Raw genomic sequence first — 18,493 nt, forward strand, 5'->3', positions numbered from 1 at the left:
ATAGATAGATAGATAGATAGATAGATAGATAGATAGATAGATAGATAGATAGATAGAGGGCACAAGGTGAGCTGAAGATGAAGGGGTGATATCTGGAGAATAAAATTAAGGGATAAGAGAGGATTATACTAGGAGAAGGAGAAAGGGAAAGGTAGAATGGGGTTAATTATCTCACAAAAAAACAGAAAAGAAAAGGCTCTTACAGTGGAGGGGAAACAGGGAAGGTGAGAGGGAATGAGTGAATTTTATTCTCATAGGATTTGACTTAAGGAGGGAATAAAATACACACTCAATTGGGTGTGGAAATCTGTCTTACCCTACAAGAAAATAGGGAGGGAAGGGGACAAGAGAGTAGGGGAATGATAGAAAGGAGGGAAGATTGGGAAAGGGAGTAATCAGAAGCAAATACTTCTGAGGAGGGACAGGGTCAAAAGAAAGAATAAAATACATGGGTGGGAGGGATAGGATTAAGGGAAATAGAGTTAGTTTTTCACAGCATGTCTACTATGGAAGTGTTTTGCATAACTGCACACGTATAACCTATGTTGAGTTGCTTGACTTTTCAATGAGGGTGGGTGGGGAGGAAGGAAGGAAGAAAATTTGGAACCCAAAGTTTTAAAAACACATGTTTAAAAAAATGTTTTCGCATGCAACTGGGAAATAAGAAATATAGGAAATGGGGTACAGAAATCTGTCCTGCCCTACAGGAAAATAGAAGGTGAAGGGGATAAGAGAAAGGGGGGGAGAGATAGAAGGGAAGGCAGACTTGTGGAAGTGATATTCAGAATGCATGCCATCTTGGGGTGGGGGGAGGGGTGAGATGGGGTGAAAATTTGGAACTCAAAATCTTGTGGAAGTAAATGTTGAAAACTAAAAATAAATAAATTTATTTAAAAAAAAAAAGAAAGAAAGAGCTCCAGCCTTGGAGTCAAGAGGACCTGAGTTCAAATCTGGCCTCAGACACTTGAAACTTACTAGCTGTGTGACCCCTGGGCAAGTCACTTAACCCTGATTGCCTCACCAAAAAAAAAAAAACAAAAAAAAAAACAAAAGAAAAGGAAGAAATGAATGATGAGCTCAATGATTTTTAAAAAAGCATGGAGAAACCTCCATGAAATAATGAAGAGCAAAATGAGCAAAAGCAAGAGAACTTTGTATACAGTAACAGCTGTATTATTTTAAAAACAACTTTGAGCAACCAAGTCATTCTTTTATAAATAGCCAAATTAACTGCAAGGATCCTATGATAGAAGGTGGTGTTTGAATCCAGAAAAAGAATTGACATATATGTGTGTGTGTATATGTATGTGTGTACATATATATTTGTGTTTATATGTATATATGTGTGTATATATATGTATATATGTATACATATATACATACACATGCACATTTGTGTCTAATAGTAGTTTGGGGTGGGGGGGAAGGAAAAAAAAGAAAGGCACATGATAACTTTGTTGTATATTTGAAAGGATTAGCAAGTTGTACATAATGGATCAGCAATTTCAGGGATAATCTCTGTTTTTCTGTCCCACTTTGTTTTGGAAATGCTTGTTTTATTTCTTAAGTTCAGAACAAAATAAATAAAATTAAAAAAAAAACATACTAATGGAGAGCCTCAACTTTCTCCTCTCAGAACTAGATAAATCTAACCACAAAGTAAATGAGAAAGAAGTTAAGGAAATGGATAGAATTTTAGAAAAGTTGGATATAATAGGCCTGTGGAGGAAACTGAATGGTAATAGAAAGGAGTATACCTTTTTCTCAGCTGTACATGCACCTTCACCAAAACTGACCATGCATTAGGGCATTAAAAACCTCACCAAAAAATGCAGAAAAGCATCTCTAATTAGTCATCTTGTCTTCAAGGAAAATGACCTCAGTTCTTCATATGACATGATCTCTAATCCTTTCACTTAATCATTCTCTAGTTATCAATGTTCCTCTTAAAAAATATGGTACCCAGAACTGAATGCAACATTCAAAAGGCAAAAGATAATTGAGTGACAAATGAGTGGTTCAGATTTACAGAAAGGAAAAGATCACCATACATGTGAGTAGTCAAGGAAGGAGAAAGATGCAATGTCATATAAAGTGCACTGAATTCAGTATCAAAAGATCCAAATTCAATCCTGTCTTTGCCATTTACTGGTTGTTCAACATTGGGAAATTCCAGAAGAATATAGGCTTTTTAAGGCTAGGGACCCTTTTCCATTTTTGTCTTTGTACCTCCTGTGCCCAGGCTGGGGAATGCTAGGATCTTAAAACAAGAGTTACTCTTTGTTCAAGGTTTGAGTCCATCCTTAATCTATTTCCCTAAGAAAAGATTTTTTTTTAATTATTATTTTTAGGCAATTGGGGTTAAGTGACTTGCCCAGGGTCACACAGCTAGTAAGTATCAAGTGTTTGGTCTGAGGCTGGATTTGAACTCAGGTCCTCCTGACTTCAGGGCCGGTGCAGTCACCACCTAGCTGCCCCAAGAAAAGTTTTTACTTTTGGCCTCTTACATGTATTAAAATAGGGAAAAGTCCAAAGGGACTTAGGCTGAAAAACATATTTTTTCTTAATATTTTCAGTTGAACTAAAAAACAGATTTTTTTCTTGCATGCTTTCATATCCTTGACCATATGCTTCACCAAATAGCACATGCTTTTATTCACAATTAACAAATCTTCAAGATGATGAAAAAGTATCAAAGCAGAGTAGGTACTAAATAAAGTTTTTAAAATGTGGTCATTGACCATAGCAAAATATTAATAGAAGCCCCTTTTTTGTCATAGCAAAAACAACTAGAAACGAAGTATGTACCATTGATTGTGCCCACAAATTGTGGTATATAAATGTAATGGAACATTATTTCACTTTAAGAAATGGCAAATGTAAGGAATTTTAGAAGACTTGCATGAATTGATACAAGAAAGAAAAGTAGAACCAAGGTAAAAAATATACACAGTGAAGACAATAATGTAAATGAAAACAACCTTAAGAGGCAGCTGAATCCTGATTAAGAGCAATGAGCAATATTATTAACTTCGGGGGACAAATAATAAAACACACTTCCCTTCTAGTAGAGAGGTGTAATTTACAGATGCTGCATACTGATTATGATATCCAACAACTTTATTGTGTCAACAGGTTTTGCTTAATTGCTTTTCCTTGTGACAAAAGAAGGTACTGAGTAGATGGTTGTGGAATATCAGGAAATGTCTGTGGTATAAAAAATAAGACATTAACAAAACTTTTTAAAAATATGATAATTGTCAGCAAGAGAGTGATGATCTTTTAATGTTTTTAACACTGTATTGGGTTTAGTTCAGATTTTGCTCCATCTTATTTAGGTTTCCTTTTTAAGCAATAACTTCATTCACATTCCCTTGTAACAGTTAAAACAACATGATGAAAAGAAGTCTGAATCTAGCAGAGACGCAAGTCTGTTCTTAAAACCTTGTCTCAAAGATCCCTTAAATTAACTACAAATAATACTCTTAGCTGATTTGGAGAGAAGGGGTATTCAATAGAACGATACACACATATGTGTGTATGTATATATGTATATGTATATATATATATATATACACATTCATATATTTATATATGCACATAAATATAAAACATTATATAGAATATATTATTACTATTTAAAGTTTTTTCTATAAATAGTGCCTCAAATGAATGAAAATCCTTGAAAGAAGTAAAGAATGAATAATCAGAGTACATAAATTACTTTGAAAAAAATTCTCTGACAGGAAAAAAAGCCAAGTAAAAATTCTTCTCTCTCTGTCAAATATGCCCTAAGGACACTGTTTTATGCATTACAGAATCATCCTATTGTTGGTATAAAAAGTGAGAAATTCAGCTAGATTATGATGGATTTGTCCTGACCTAAGTCAATGACCCAAGAGCAAATTAGTTATTGGTTTCTCTCTTTTCCTTGCTGTGAAATAATGTATTTCTTAGTGTCTAGTCCCATTGCCCTCTAGTTTTCCATTACAGAGACAAATGCAAATACTTAACAAGGTTATCAATAACTAACTGACTCATGAGAGAAAACAGTGTCCTGCCTAGACTATTTAGGGAAGAATGATAACAGAAAGAAATGAAGGGGGTGAATACCAAGGTTGATTGTAAAGGTGACCTGCTTTTCTAAAACTGCCTCTAGATTATATATATACATACATACATACATATATGTATGTATGTATGTATGTAGCACCCTCTCTGGGCTTACTCTTTTGACTCCCACTTACAGTAACAGGTTGTGGCCCCATAGTGTAATGAGTACTGCTCCTCTCAGAGTTCTTGGGGTAACCTTGAGAGACTGGCATTTTTACAGAGACCCCATCCAGTATGTTCCCTATTATTAATCATCTAATAGATCTCTATTAGCTTTTAAGAAAAGGGATTTACTGAGAAGGTATAGCAAGAATAATAGTTACAAAAACATTCTCCCCCAAATCAGAGGGGCACTCTCCCCTTTTACACACAAGATTCCTTGGGAGAGTGGGCTCAAAATTTAAAAATTAAAAGTAGTGAGGCACATGTGTAGGGAACAAGGAACATCACATGGATCAGGGCTCCAGAAGTCTTTTTCTCCCTTTGTGAAGTCCTCATAAGACTCCTTTTAGGGTAATTGTCTTCCAGGCTCTAAGAATTGATAACAATATAATCCAGAGCCAGTATTCCTCTTTGTTACAAGGTATCATGATCCCTGAAGCTGACAACATTCTCAGGGGGGGACTGTCTCTCCATTTTCATCTGCAGGCACTTCCCCTGTTATCAGCCACTAACACTCTGGTGGATTGTGCTACCAAATCCAGTTGCTGGTGGGAACTTTAATAATTCTGATGGATCTCCTGGTTACCTGAGAATTCCTGATTGGAATATTAATTCAGTTATGACTAGGGAAAAATAAATTCTTGCATCCAGGAAGGAAAAGGAACAAAAAGGGGATGGGTTCATCCTTTTTATATGCAAAATTTAGTCCTAGTTTAGCATCTACAGAGTCATCAATCTTTCTGGTTCCTTAACCAATTAGGATGCTTTTGGTGAGTTCACAGAGCTAGCCTCTTAGTCACTAATGAATGGAAAAAGGTTTCCCTAAGTTTTAAATATTGGGTTGAAACCAGTCAAGTAATATCTGTACACACCAAGAAGGGCAAATATGAGAATACTCTAAGGACTGGCCCCTCATTTGAGAGTTGCTCCAAATAAACCTGAGGGGTTTGTTGCCAGCCATAGAAAGGCAAGAATTTCAAAAGCTTGATAGAGGATAATGACCTTATAGTTTTCACTAGGCTTGCTCTTGGCTAGATTCATATGTATGTCAATCCAAAGATCTTGAGAAAAAAGTGGGCTATGTCATATCCTAGTGTCCATACATTCTCTTCCTCTCCCCTCCTTTAGTGGAGGTTTCTTTGGCAAGATTGCCTTAAATGGGTTTTGGGAGAATAAGCTCCCCATAAAGAATTAAATGAGAGTTACAATGACTTTCTAACCCTAAATCAGATAGTGTTGGGACAAGCATTTGATTATGTTATCAGGAAGAAGAAAGTTCAACAGATGGACTATATATTCTTGTCAGCTATAATTAATTGACTGGTTGCTCTGTATTCCAAAGAGTTTTGGCCTTGGGAGCTAAGACTCTGGAAGCTGATAAACATATCTGCCTAGGAAAAAAAAGTTAAGTGAAGATTTTTATTCCTCTCCAATGACTAAGTTTGAAGAAGGCATGTCTGAGAGGGTTGAAGTTTAACTTCTGAGCTTTAAATTAAAATAGAGATGGCAGAGACCATTGCCTATTCTTATGGAGGAGAGGTAGAATTTTAGTACTCATACTTATACCCTATAGGCAACAACAGTGAAAACAAACAGTGAAAACAACAGTGAAATAAGGAGAGGAAGAGGATTGCAAAGACAAGATGTCCTAGCTGGAAGACATAGAAATATGAAACATTCAGGTATAAGTCCAGTAGGGCTCAATCTCAGAGTGCTCAGGACATTGGTATCATCAGAAGACACCGAGGGTCCTATAGTATCAAAGGAGTGAGTTGTCTCTCCTTCCATGTGCTTTGTCTTCCCCATGTCTTCCTCTATTTTTTATTTATTTATTTTAGCTTTCAACATTCACTTTTATAAGATTTTGATTTCCATTTTTTCTCTCTCTCCCTCCCCTCCTACCTCCCCAAGATGGAAAGCAATCTGATATAGGTTATACACGTACAATCATATTAAACATATTTCCACATTAGTCATGTTGTGAAAGAAGAATCAGAACGAAGGGGAAAAATCACTAGAAAAAAAACAAAAAAAAGTAAAAATAGTATGCTTTGATCTGCATTCAGACTCCATAGTTCTTTCTCTGGATGTGGATAGCATTTTCCATCATGAGTCTTTTGGAATTTTCTTAGATCATTATATTGTTGAGAAGAACCAAGTCAATCAAAGTTGGTCATCGCACAATGTTGCTGTTACTGTGAACAGCCTTCTCCTGGTTCTGCTCACTTCACTCAGCACCAGTTCATGTAAGTCTTTCCAGGTTTTTCTGAAATCTGCCTTAGAGCAGGGATTCTTAACCTTTTTTGTGTCCTGGATCTCTCCTACAGTCTGGTGAAGTCTATGGACCCTTTCTTGGTGTTTTTAAAAGCACGAAATAAAATAGGATAACAAAAGAAAACCAATTGTATTGAAATATAGTTATATTTTTTTAAGAGAAAGGAGGTCTTTATATAAGAAACTTACTTCAAAATTTTTTTCACAGTTACTATTGCTACCTGCATTTCCCTCCACCTTATTCCCCCTATTTCCATTTATTCTATTCTCTCTCTCCTTTCACCTTTTCCCTCCTCAAAAGTGTGTGTTTTTTTAATGAGTCAATGTGGTTAAGTGACTTGCCCAGGGTCACACAGCTAGTGAGTGTTCTGAGGCCAGATTTGAACTCAGGTCCTCCTGACTCCAAGGCCAGAGCTCTATCCACTGCACCACCTAGCTACCCCCTCAAAAGTGTTTTGCTTCTGATTACCCTTTCCCCTAATCTGCCCACCCTTCTATCACCCTCCCCCTTTTCTTATCTCCTTCCCATTCTATTTTCCTGTAGGGTAAGATAGATTTCTATACCCCATCGCCTGTGTATCTTATTTCCCAGTTACATGTAAAAACAATTTTTAACATTCATTTTTAAAACTTTGAGTCCCAAATTCTCTCCCTTCCTCCCTCCACACCCACCCTCATTGAGAAGGCAAGCAATTTGATATAGGTTATACATGTGTAGTCATGCAAAACACTTCCATAATAGTCATGTTGTAAAAGACTAACTATGTTTCCCTCCATCCCATCCTGCCCTTCATTAATTCTATTCTCTCCTTTCACCCTGTCCCTCCTCAAAAGTGTTTACTTAGCATTGGCCCTGAAGTCAGGAGGACCTGAGTTCAAATCTGGCCTCAGACACATAATACTTACTAGCTGTGTGACCCTGGGCAAGTCACTTAACCCTATTGCCTAGCCAAAAAACAAACAACAAAAAAAACAAAACAAAAGTGTTTACTTCTGATTACCCCCTCCCCCAATCTGCCCTCCCTTTTCTCACACCGCCCCCCCACATCCTCTTTGGGACTACTTTCCTGTAGGGTAAGATAGATTTCCATAACCATTTGAGTGTGTATGTTATTCCCTCCTTAAGCCCAATCCGATGAGAGTAAGGTTCACTCATTCCCTCTCACCTCCCCCCTCTTCCTCTTCATTGTAAAAGCTTTTTCTTTCCTCTTTTATGTGAGATAATTTACCCCATTCTACCTCTCCTTTCTTTTTCTCCCAGTACATTCCTCTCTGTCACCCCTTAATTTTATTTTTTAGATATCATTCCCTTATATTCAACTCACTCTATGCCCTCTGTCTAAATATATTCCCTCCAACTACCCTAATAATGAGGAAGGTCTCAAATGAGTTAAAATATCACCTTTCCATGTGGGAATGTAAACAGTTAAACTTTAATAAGTCCCTTATGATTTCTCTTTCCTGTTTACCTTTTCATGCTTCCCTTGAGTCTTATGTTTGAAAGTCAAATTTTCTATTTAGCTCTGGTTTTTTCTCAAGAATGCATTAAATTCCTCTACATCATTGAATGTCAATTTCCCCTCCTCATTGATTATACTGTTTTGCTGGGTAGGTGATCCTTGGTTTTAATCCTAGCTCCTTTGACCTCTGAAATGTCATATTCCAAGCCCTCCAATCCCTTAATGTAGAAGCTGCTTGTGTTATCTCTTGTGTTATCCTGACTAGGGTTCCACAATACTTGAATTGTTTCTTTCTGGATGCTTGCAATATTTTCTCCTTGGCCTGGGAACTCTGGAATTTGTCTATAATATTCCTGGGAGTTTTCCTTTTGGGATCTCTTTCAGGAAGTGATTAGTGGATTCTTTCAATTTCTATTTTACCCTCTGGCTCTAGAATATCAGGGCAGTTTTCCTTGATAATTTTTTGAAAGATGATGTCTAGACTCTTTTTTATGATGGCTTTTAGGTAGTCCAATATTTTTTAAATGATCTCTCCTAGATCTCCAGGTGAGTTGTTTTTCCAATGAGATATTTTACATTGTCTTCTATTTTTTCATACTTTTGGTTTTGTTTTATAATTTCCTGATTTCTCATAGAGTAATTAGCTTCCATTTGCTCCATCCTAATTTTTAAGGAATTATTTTCTTCAATGAACTTTTGGACCTCTTTTTCCTTTTGACCAACTCTGTTTTTTAAGGAATTCTTCTCCTCATTGGCTTTTTGGACCTCTTTTGCCATTTGGTCTAGTCTATTTTTTAAGATGTTATTTTCTTCAGTATTTTTTGGGGGGGTCTCCTTTAGTAAGCTGTTAACTAGTTTTTCATTATTTTCTTGCATCACTCTCATTTCTCTTCCCAATTTTTTCTCTACTTCTCTTACTTGATCTTCAAAATCCTTTTTGAGCTCTTCCACAGCCTGAGACCAATTCATATTTTTCTTGGAGGCTTTGGCTGTAGGAGCTTTGACTGTGTTGTCTTCTTCTGAGTGTATGTTTTGATCTTCCTTGTCACCAAAGTAAGTTTCTATTGTCTGAGGTCTTTTTCCATTGTTTGCTCATTTTCCTAGCCAATAACTTGACTTCTTAACTCTTTGTTAAGGTAGGGCTCTGCTTCCAGTGTGGAGGGTGTACTGTACAAGCTTCAGGGGTTTTGTGCAGCTGTTTTCAGAGATATTTCTAGGGACCTGTAAGTTTTCAGTTTTTCCAAGGTGGTGTGATCTAAGGAGAGGTGTTTACTCCTCTCCTGGCCTGTAGTCTGATCTATGAGTGACCACAAGCACTCTTTTCTGCCCTGGAACTATGAGGAGGGTTCCCTCTCCACTGCTGCCACAAGATCTGCTATGCCAGTGCTCTTCCTTGCCCCAGAACTGCGACCCAGATCCAAGTATGGGCAAAGAAATAGAATCCTGCCTCAGTGCCAGCAAAGAGACCCCTGTAATCACCTTCTGATCAGTTGTGTGATCCCCTTACCATCTGTGGGCTGAGAGCTCTGGAAGCAGCCACTGCTGCTGCCCAGGGGCTGTGCTGGGGCTGGGACTGGACTGTGTTTCTTTCTCACCCTGGTCCAACAGACATTTCCTACTGACCTTTTAAGTTGTCTTTGGTGTTTGTGGGTTGGGAAGTCTAGAAACCGCTACCACTGCTAGTGATTCAGTCCACTGGGCCTGCTCTGGGTTTGCTGAGGCCCAGTTGGTACTGGCACTGCTTGCACTGGACTGTGCTCCTCTCTCAGTCTGGTGCAACAGACCTTTCCCATTGATCTTCCAGGTTATCTTGGGCTGGAAATTGTTTCACTCTGTCTTTTTGTGGGTTCTGATGCTCCAGAATTTGTTTAGAGTCATTTTTTACAGGTTTTTGGAGGGGTTTGGGGGAGAGCTCAAGCAAGTCCCTACCTTTACTCCACCATCTTGTTTCCCCCTATTTGTATACCACTCCAGGCATGTTCCCTATGCATTGATGGTATATAAACCTGTGGGAGAGTGGGCCCTGGGTTTATGGGAAGGACATCTGCTGCTACATTTCTTACTATGCTATTTTATTAGAAGTCTTTGTTTTGAACTCATTAATAGTCCTTTGGAGGATTAGTAAAAGTAAATATATAGATTTGAGTAGATGCAGACCCACAGAATACTTCATACTTTGGGTACATTTTTTAGAGACCTACTTATGAGAAAAGAGGTACCCCAGGTGTTAAATATACATAATAAACACTTTTTGTACTTCTTTTTTTTACTCTACCTATGCTGATATCTTACTATTATTGAGAATTTCCAAGTCTTTGCTCTCTTGTTCTTTCTCCTGATGTAAATTCAAATGTTACTCTCCTTTTTCCTTCTCAAAAAAGGCTGTGTTTTACCTGGCCCAACTACCTTCTCTCCATGTCTAGTCACAATCTCACTTCTCCCCATTCCACTTTGAGAGCTAAGTATCTAGAGCAGTGATTTAGAAAGGCAATGTTTTTAAATGATTCTCATGAGGTTCTTTGGTTCATTATGCATACAATCAGCACATCACATACCACCCTCTCTCCCAGCTGCCCCTTCCTACTATCAATAACACAAAAGAAACAGGCTTATCTCTTCCTTTTCTACATTATCCTTGGAGATGCCTTTTTAATGATACCTTCTTAAAGATTGTACTCAACGTTTTTAAAAGTAATCCTTCCCCTAAGCTCTTCCATTGGTATTTTTATTTTTTCTAAGATCAACAAATTTCAATTCACTACTTAATATAACTCAAGGGCAATTTCATAGTAATCTGATTGAAATCACTTTTATTTAAATGTTTTGAACTTCTTTATCCTAATAAGAGTGTATAGTTGGCCAAAGGTCCCACAGCCCTTAATGTTGGCTCTGATTCTCTATGCAAAGTTGTCCTCTGTGCCTTTACCCCATTTCTTATGTCTTGCCACCTCCTACCTGATGCCATAGCAGGCGTAAAAAGAATCAGATCTTACACTCCATTGTTGAAATGAATTTATTAAATAAGGTATGCTGTTAATACCCTACCCAAAATCTGCTGAAGGGAATATTGTTATATTGAAGTTCCCCCACCCACTTAAGGGATACAAGAGCTTGCCTGTTTGAAAATAACTAGCCTTTAAAAAAGAGAACTTTGCATAACGAATAGTCAGGAACCATGCCACTACCTGACAGTTTATGAGAACTCGTTCTGCGAGTTCAGTAAGAAGGCTGACTCAGAGAACCCAGTTTGCACAAGTTCTTCCATGTGTGACAGACCAAAACCTCCTAACTTTCTGCTGCTGCACCAGTCTTAAGAGCCACAGAACAGGAGTAGTACTGAACTTGACAGTTTGGGAATTGGCTTCTTAGTGGAAATCAGAAAGAAACCAATTTTGACATGCCTTTGGTACACACATCATCAGTATATTTTTTTCATGTTAATTGACCTAGTGGAAACAGTAGTAAAACCCTTTTTAAAATACTTTTCAAAGATCTAGTTCCTAAAGCTTCATGAGGAAGAATGTTTCTCATACTACAATAACTTGCTCAGTGATCTTCCCTACAGCAATTATCTGTACTTTCAATTTTGTGTGTCATAAGCAAAATAATAATCATAATCATGATCATATTGGATAATGGAACATTTCTGTGTGTGTAATAAGAATGCAGCCTGGTTTATTTACATTGTAACTTATAAAATAAGTCCTTCAAATAAGACTTTTTTCCTATTATTTACATAGATGGTGATTTTTGCTCATGGGGACAGTGTCTGCATGGATTATATAAGAAATTCTAAAGCTCATTTTCCCCAATAGTTTTAACCAGGGATGTGCTGTTTAATGTCTAACAAATGGTCCTGTATGCAGGACACATTTTTACGTTTAATTTGCATTATTAACATTTTGTCCAACACTTTATTAAGTCTAAACAATCAATAAAACAATAAATCAAGCCCCATTTAAAGCATTTGCTAGTTTCTAAGGTGTAAATACAATGAAAATTTAACAAATGGCATTCCTCAGGTAGGAGCTGGCTGGAGTTCACCCCTGGTTTTAACCTCCTCTTTGAACAAATCTCCTACTAGAACTACTAACAAGTGGAAAATTTTACTTTGAGTTTCATATCCTTTTTTCTCCTTCTGCTAGTTAATCAAAATTCAACCATAGGATCATAGATTTACAGTTGCAAGGATCCTAAGAGACCATAAAGTCCAGCATTCATTTCTTAGATGAGGCCCAACAAGGTTAAAGGTCTTGCTAAAGGTCACACAGGTGAGTAAGTAGCAGATCTGGGATCTGAACACAGCTCCTCCAACATCAAATCCAGCCCCTGCTTCCATGATATCACACAGCCTGCTGGCACAAGGAGAGCTCAGGGCCTCTGGACATATGGGTGTGCCTCTTTTAGACTTCAGCAAAGTTAAAGCTTATGAGAGGCAAAGACAGGTGAAATGTTTGGGGGAGGCCCTTTCAGGTGTAAATTAAGCATTCTATGTTTTTTAAAGGAATTGAGGTTCAAGGTGACTCAGCTGAATATGAAAAGGCCAAGACAGACATTGAACTCCAGTAGACCCCAAGGGAAAGACGGATTCATTCTCTAAAGCCATTCATTTTGCATAGGATCCCAACAGGAATCTGGGAAATCTAACTAGATGAGGTCCCTAGCTCTGGACCAGGCAGAACCCTCTGAAAGAAGTAACACCTCTCCCCTTCCCTTCCTGGGAAATGATAAAACTCGGATCAAAGGACCTGAAGGAACAGGACTGGAAAGACTTCTGCCAATTCTAGGCTAAGTGTCTCTGTCCTTTCTGAAAAGTCATAGTAGCATACCAGCTGAAAGAGCCCAGTCATACAGAGCCGAGCTGGAGGTGAAGCTAGTAGAGGCTGCACCTGCCTATCAAAGAGTCCCTCAGATCAACTAATATTGCCCTGGTACTGTTTGCTACCTGTGAGGATTCAGCCCAACAGAGAATCAGACTGTCCAGTAGAGACACTGTGCCCTGCAAGGAAAGTGAACAACAGAGAGACTTGTCCATTGACAGGGACACCTGTCCCACAGTGAAGTGCATGAGGATGCCCCAGGAAAAGAAAGAACAAAGAAGTCCTGCTCTATCAGCGTCCCTACTTATGTACCTCACTATTAGGATATTTTAAGTTCATGGCCACTCTTTCTCCTCCTCCTCCAGCCTCTGGAGTCTATGTATTTTAGTGGGAAAGGATATCCCAAGTCTAGATGAAGGGAGTGAGTTCTTTGTAACTACAATTCCTGCTGTGCCACTCGAGGAAATATCTTCTAAGATCTGAGTCTACTGGCTGATAATGAATGGGAAACACATTGGTGGGGGCTTGTGAGCTACAGTATTAGGGGTAGCCATCCACAGGGTTGACCCTATAACTTGAAGTAGCTGTTACACTTTGGATACCCAGACTTAATAGTGTGAGTAGGAACTGGTACAGTGAGCAATCCCTGAAAATCTTAGTGTGAATTGTTCTAGTGTTTACCTAAAGTAATATAGTAAAATGTTTTAGCCTCGTGTGACTTAAAATGGGCCAAGCAAGCCAAATTTTGCCATCAAATGTTTACACATAATTTTCACTAATATCAACACACACCTCAGTTTTTGAGGGCAACATCTGACCTAGAATATTTAGTAAACATTTCACTGAATTTTGAAGGGTATATACTTCCATGAGGAAATACAACAACTACTACTACATAGGGCAGAGCATTGTAAACACTGTAAACCAAGATCACTGGTCCTGTTTTCAGCTCAGTCCCAAAGCCATGGTCCAAGGGAGGACAACAATGTTTGTAGAAAAGGGCTTGCCATCCCTCTCCTCCCCCAGTACCAAATGTCACCAACAAGGCAGGAAATCAACCCAGCTGAAGAAGCAGGGCATGCTGAGGGAGAGATGGGGGATTGCATGTGACAAGTGAGTCAAACCACTGCTAATCACCTTGACCACCACCTGCCCTTTGGCCTCAATGGCAGTAGGGTAGAACCACATACCCTAGAGCCCTGAGTATAGCAGTTACAGCCTAGACCATGGGCCCTGCTTCTAGTCCAACATCTATAGTCATCAGAAAGGTGAACAATCCTTGTGGAGCATCATTCTACCATCCCTACTACCCCTATCATCAACTGTTGACTCCAAGAACCCAAGAATAACAATGCTTCTCAGACAATCAGCCTAGCTTCCAGCCACAGACATCATCAGCCATGAAGTCATCATTTAGAGAAGCAACCACTGTGGATATGAGACCTGGCAACTGCCTCTCCAAGGGCTACAATCCCTACCTCCTCATGAGCCATAGCTACAGGAAAGAAAGCTCTTACCACCAAATCCTTGGCTCCATTCGATGGTTCAGCAGACATGGTTTTATCAAGGGAAATAACACTAAAGAGGATGCATTACCATCTGATTTGCCACTGACCCATAAGAGTCATTGGCCTTTCCCATCTGACTTGAAGCTAAATACCCTTTTAAGAATGTGAGCTCCTTAAAAACAGAGATTTTCTTTCTTTTCTATTTCTATTCCTAGTTATTAGCACAGTACTTTGCACTTTCTTCCTTTCAAATGGGCTAATTACAAAATTGATGTCATTCTTATCCTACAAAAGGAAAAATCTAAATGCCACAGAAATGATGTAGGTTTCCCTGAAGATAGAATTTCAGGTCTAATATTGCTATTCCTTGAAAAATGCCACAAGATCTCTAATGACCTCAAGTGGTTACAGCTAAAATTGCTTGATTTGTGATATGGGATAAAATTATAGCACATTACAAAATACCTGGATTTGTTAACTCAAGGGCTGGAAAGAGGAAATGAAGGGAAACAAATTACAACCAGGATTTATCATAAAATATATGTTTAAAAAATTCAGTGATTTGGATATTTTTCTTGCTCTTTAGCAGCCTCTTTGAAGATGGACAAGCAGGTGTCTGTCTGTAATCAGTCACTCAATAAATGAGCATCAAATGCATATGAGTGCCCAGAATTATGCACGGAAATATTGGGAGGTAAAGTGGGTGAACAGGGAAGAGAAGGAATTGATTTGAAATGTAAGTGAATTAAAGAGAAAGTAGATAGATTGTGAGAAGAGTGGGCCAGGTGGGAAAGAGTACAGAATGGTGAGCAACAAAAAAAGAGAAGGGGAAGAGGTGGAAAGGGAGAGACCAGGGAAGAAGAGTCAAGAAAAAGGGGGTGTTTTCAAATAATGGTAGCTATATGTCATACTTTTAATAAGAGATGCTGGTGTTGGCATTATTTCATAGGCATTTCATGTGCTGTCTGTTTTGCCTTAATTATGATAAATACAACATTGGCTTGATAGTTCTAGGGAGCACAGTTGCATAATGGGAGAAAATTACTGAGGGCTTTTGCAAATTCCTACTGCACTGAATTAAGACAGCATAGTATCATAAAAAGAGCACCTGGATTCAAATCCTTACTCTGATAATCCCTGTGTCATTTTGCAGAAGTCACTTTCCCTCAATGGGCTTCAGTTGCCTTATCTGTAAAAGGAAGGAATTGTATTACACCATATCTAAGGTCCCTTTCCAGTTCTAAACTGTGTATCTCTGCTGCCTGAGGGAGTTAATGTTCCTTGTTGTGTACTGAAAGATTCTGCATAAAGATAGTTTACAAAGTTGGTTACTTTGTTTTTTTTTTTATTTTTAAGAAAAGAGAAATACATTTTGTTAAGTTCAAATAAACATCTTACCATATTTTACTTTCTTTAAAAGATAATAAGCATGTCCTAGTAAAACTTACTTTAGTTGTGAGTGACTGCAATTTTGCAATATTCTAAGTAGAAATTCTTTACGTTGCTTGTCAGTCCACAGATCAAACCAATGAGTTATAAGACTAACTCTTTCCTGAAAGAGCTGTAAGAAAATGAAATGAAATATTTTATACATTTCAATTTCTAAGCTAAATATTCCCAGTGTAACATGGCATTAGCCAACTATGCAGAATAAATAAATATTGCTAAATAGACATATGTAGGGCAATTGGATCTTTGCTTAAAGAAAATCATTGCTCTAAGGTCTATAACTTTGTGATGTAGTGGAAAAAACACTGGATTTGGAATCAGAGAACTTGAGTTTGAATTAGTATTCAAACTAATATTCAGGTGCTTACTACGTGTGGGAACTTGGGCAAGTTAAATATCTCTCTGGGCCTCAACATCTCAAGTGTAAAATGAAGGTATTGGACTAAATGACCTCTGAGTTCCCTTCCAGCTTTAGATCTATGAATCAAAGATCTTAGAGGGGATTTTTTTTAATTTGGCAAAATGTGGATCCACACTTTACAGTAAAAATTAAGCTTGAGTAACTCACCTGCTTATTTAATGATTTGTTGATAATTGGTGTCCAAGCGCTGAACCTCCTTTGAAAGCACTCAATGCCCTGGCTCTTGCTGGAAAAGTCTCTAACTGACGTTTCTGCAAAGATTTCTCTATTCATGGTTCCAGAAGCTAAAAGTTTATTCCATTACTTAGATGCTTGATAACGAATTCCTAGAAGTGTACAATAGATCAAAGGATTCTGTTGAATTTCAATAATTTCAATAATCATTACAACATTGCAACATCTTAGTGCCGATGTGTTGGGGGTGGGGAGAGTCTAGACTCTACACTTACAGCTTAAGCATGGGAATTTCCTGGCGTAAAAACTCTTTCTACTCCTCTCTTCAGCATTTCTCATGTGTTGTCTTCTTTTCACTCACGCAGTCGCCACCCGTGTTCAGACCCTTAAAATCCCTTACCAGTACTGCCCACAATAACCTTCCATTTGGTTTCTGTGCCTCAAGCCTCTCCCCACTCCAATCCATCCTCTACAGCTACCAAAGAGATACTGCTAAAGCACAAGTCTTTATGTTGTGCTCCCTCCTCAATAAACTTTAATGGCTCCCTATTGCTTCTAAGATCAAATATAAGCTCCTCTGTTTGACATTTAAATCTCTTGATACTATGATCCTTTTCTAGCTTTCCAGTCTTTTGACTTACCTCTTTTCACTCTGACATCTAGTTATACTGGCTTTTCTGTTGTTCTGCATACATGATACTACATCTCCCACCTCCAGGCCTTTGTACTGGCTATCCTGCATGCCTGAAATGTACTCCATTTTCTCCTGCCTCTTGGAATAGTGGGTTTCCTTCGAAATTCAGCTCAAGTGCCACCCTCCTTACTTGCATACTCTTTCCCAAAACTACCTTGTATGTTCATATTGTTTCCTTGAATAGAATGTAAGCTTCTTGAAGCTTTTGTCTTACAGTAAGCACTTAATACATACTTGTTGATTGATTGATTAAGGTAGATCAGCAATTCCTCTGAAACTTAAAGAGTCCTAGAAAGTTGCCTAGGGAACTAAGATGTTTAAGTAATCTGCCCAGAGTCTCACAGCTGGTGTATCAGAGTTAGGACTTGAACCCATGTCTTCCTAACTCCCTAGACCCTCTACTATGCTACACCACTTTTCAGAGCTGTTCTTTCTCCTTTGTTTTTCAAGAGGACAAATTGCATCATGGGGTGATATTTTGACTTGCTTGTGAACTGAATTTAAGTCACCAGCCTTATTCTTTTTTCTAGAGTCATTGAAGTCTAGCAACAAGACAAAAGTCAGGATGACTGGTGATGGCCTGAGATGCAGTGGATGACCTTGGCATCTTTGATGTCTGACCAAGCTCCACAGTGCCTGCTTCAGCCAACTTATGACTGTTGGAACAAATTGTTGTCATCTGCCCATTCTACTGGGATAAGTTTTCACATGCTTGGGGTAGACATCTCCCTAAATTACCAATGGGTTTGAGGCTGGTCAGTTACCCTCAACCTGGTTTAGCTTGTCTGCCACAGGAGAGAGTTGGGTGACAGGTGGACAACAAAGGAGGATGAGCAGTCATGATAAGTGCTTGGCAAACCCTCACACTAGAGCTACTAGTCCTCCCTGAACACCCCACATACCTCAGAGCTGAATACTGCACATTAAAATCAACACACCAAAAAAGTTTGGAGGTAGAGAGATGGAGTTGTATTTGGATGCTATTCTTGGTTTTATTACTAGTATTTGTTGTATAACACATACACACAGAAACATACGAACTGCCTAAATTCAAGTTACTATCATTATCTATACTTTTACTAGTAGCTTCACTCCTTGGACTAGACCCTACCATGATCATGTTGTCAGGAAACCTCATTGAGAAATTCATCATCCTGAGGTATTGCATCAGCTTTGGTACTCACAGTACCCTAATTACCTTCTGTCCCTCTAACTGGAGGGCTAGAGGGCAGAGCAAAGGACTCCTCCCAAAGCCTCCATTGAAAGTGAGCTTCATGACCCACCAACTACACTCCTAGGAGTCTACTCCATATGCTCCCTGGTGCTGGAAACCTTCTTCCCCAGCCTTCCCTTCCCTCTTTTTAGCTTACAGTGTGTGTGTGTGTGTGTGTGTGTGTGTGTGTGTGTGTGTGTGTGTG

General features: G+C 38.5%; 1 protein-coding gene across 1 annotated transcript in view; it reads right to left on the bottom strand.

Annotated features, from left to right (window-relative positions):
* Positions 1-18,493, bottom strand: part of ECT2L (epithelial cell transforming 2 like) — a 108,449-nt gene that overhangs the window by 81,628 nt on the left and 8,328 nt on the right. Inside the window, exons 2-3 of the mRNA XM_027850722.1 lie at positions 16,355-16,533; positions 15,786-15,898 (exon numbers count right to left, since the gene is read on the bottom strand). Of these exons, the coding sequence (XP_027706523.1) occupies positions 15,786-15,898; positions 16,355-16,480 (239 nt within the window). The 5' untranslated portion in view covers positions 16,481-16,533. The remainder of the gene's footprint in view (positions 1-15,785; positions 15,899-16,354; positions 16,534-18,493) is intronic.

Source organism: Vombatus ursinus, unplaced genomic scaffold (genome assembly GCF_900497805.2).
Source record: "Vombatus ursinus unplaced genomic scaffold, bare-nosed wombat genome assembly UNPS02009132.1, whole genome shotgun sequence".
NCBI lineage: Eukaryota > Metazoa > Chordata > Mammalia > Diprotodontia > Vombatidae > Vombatus > Vombatus ursinus.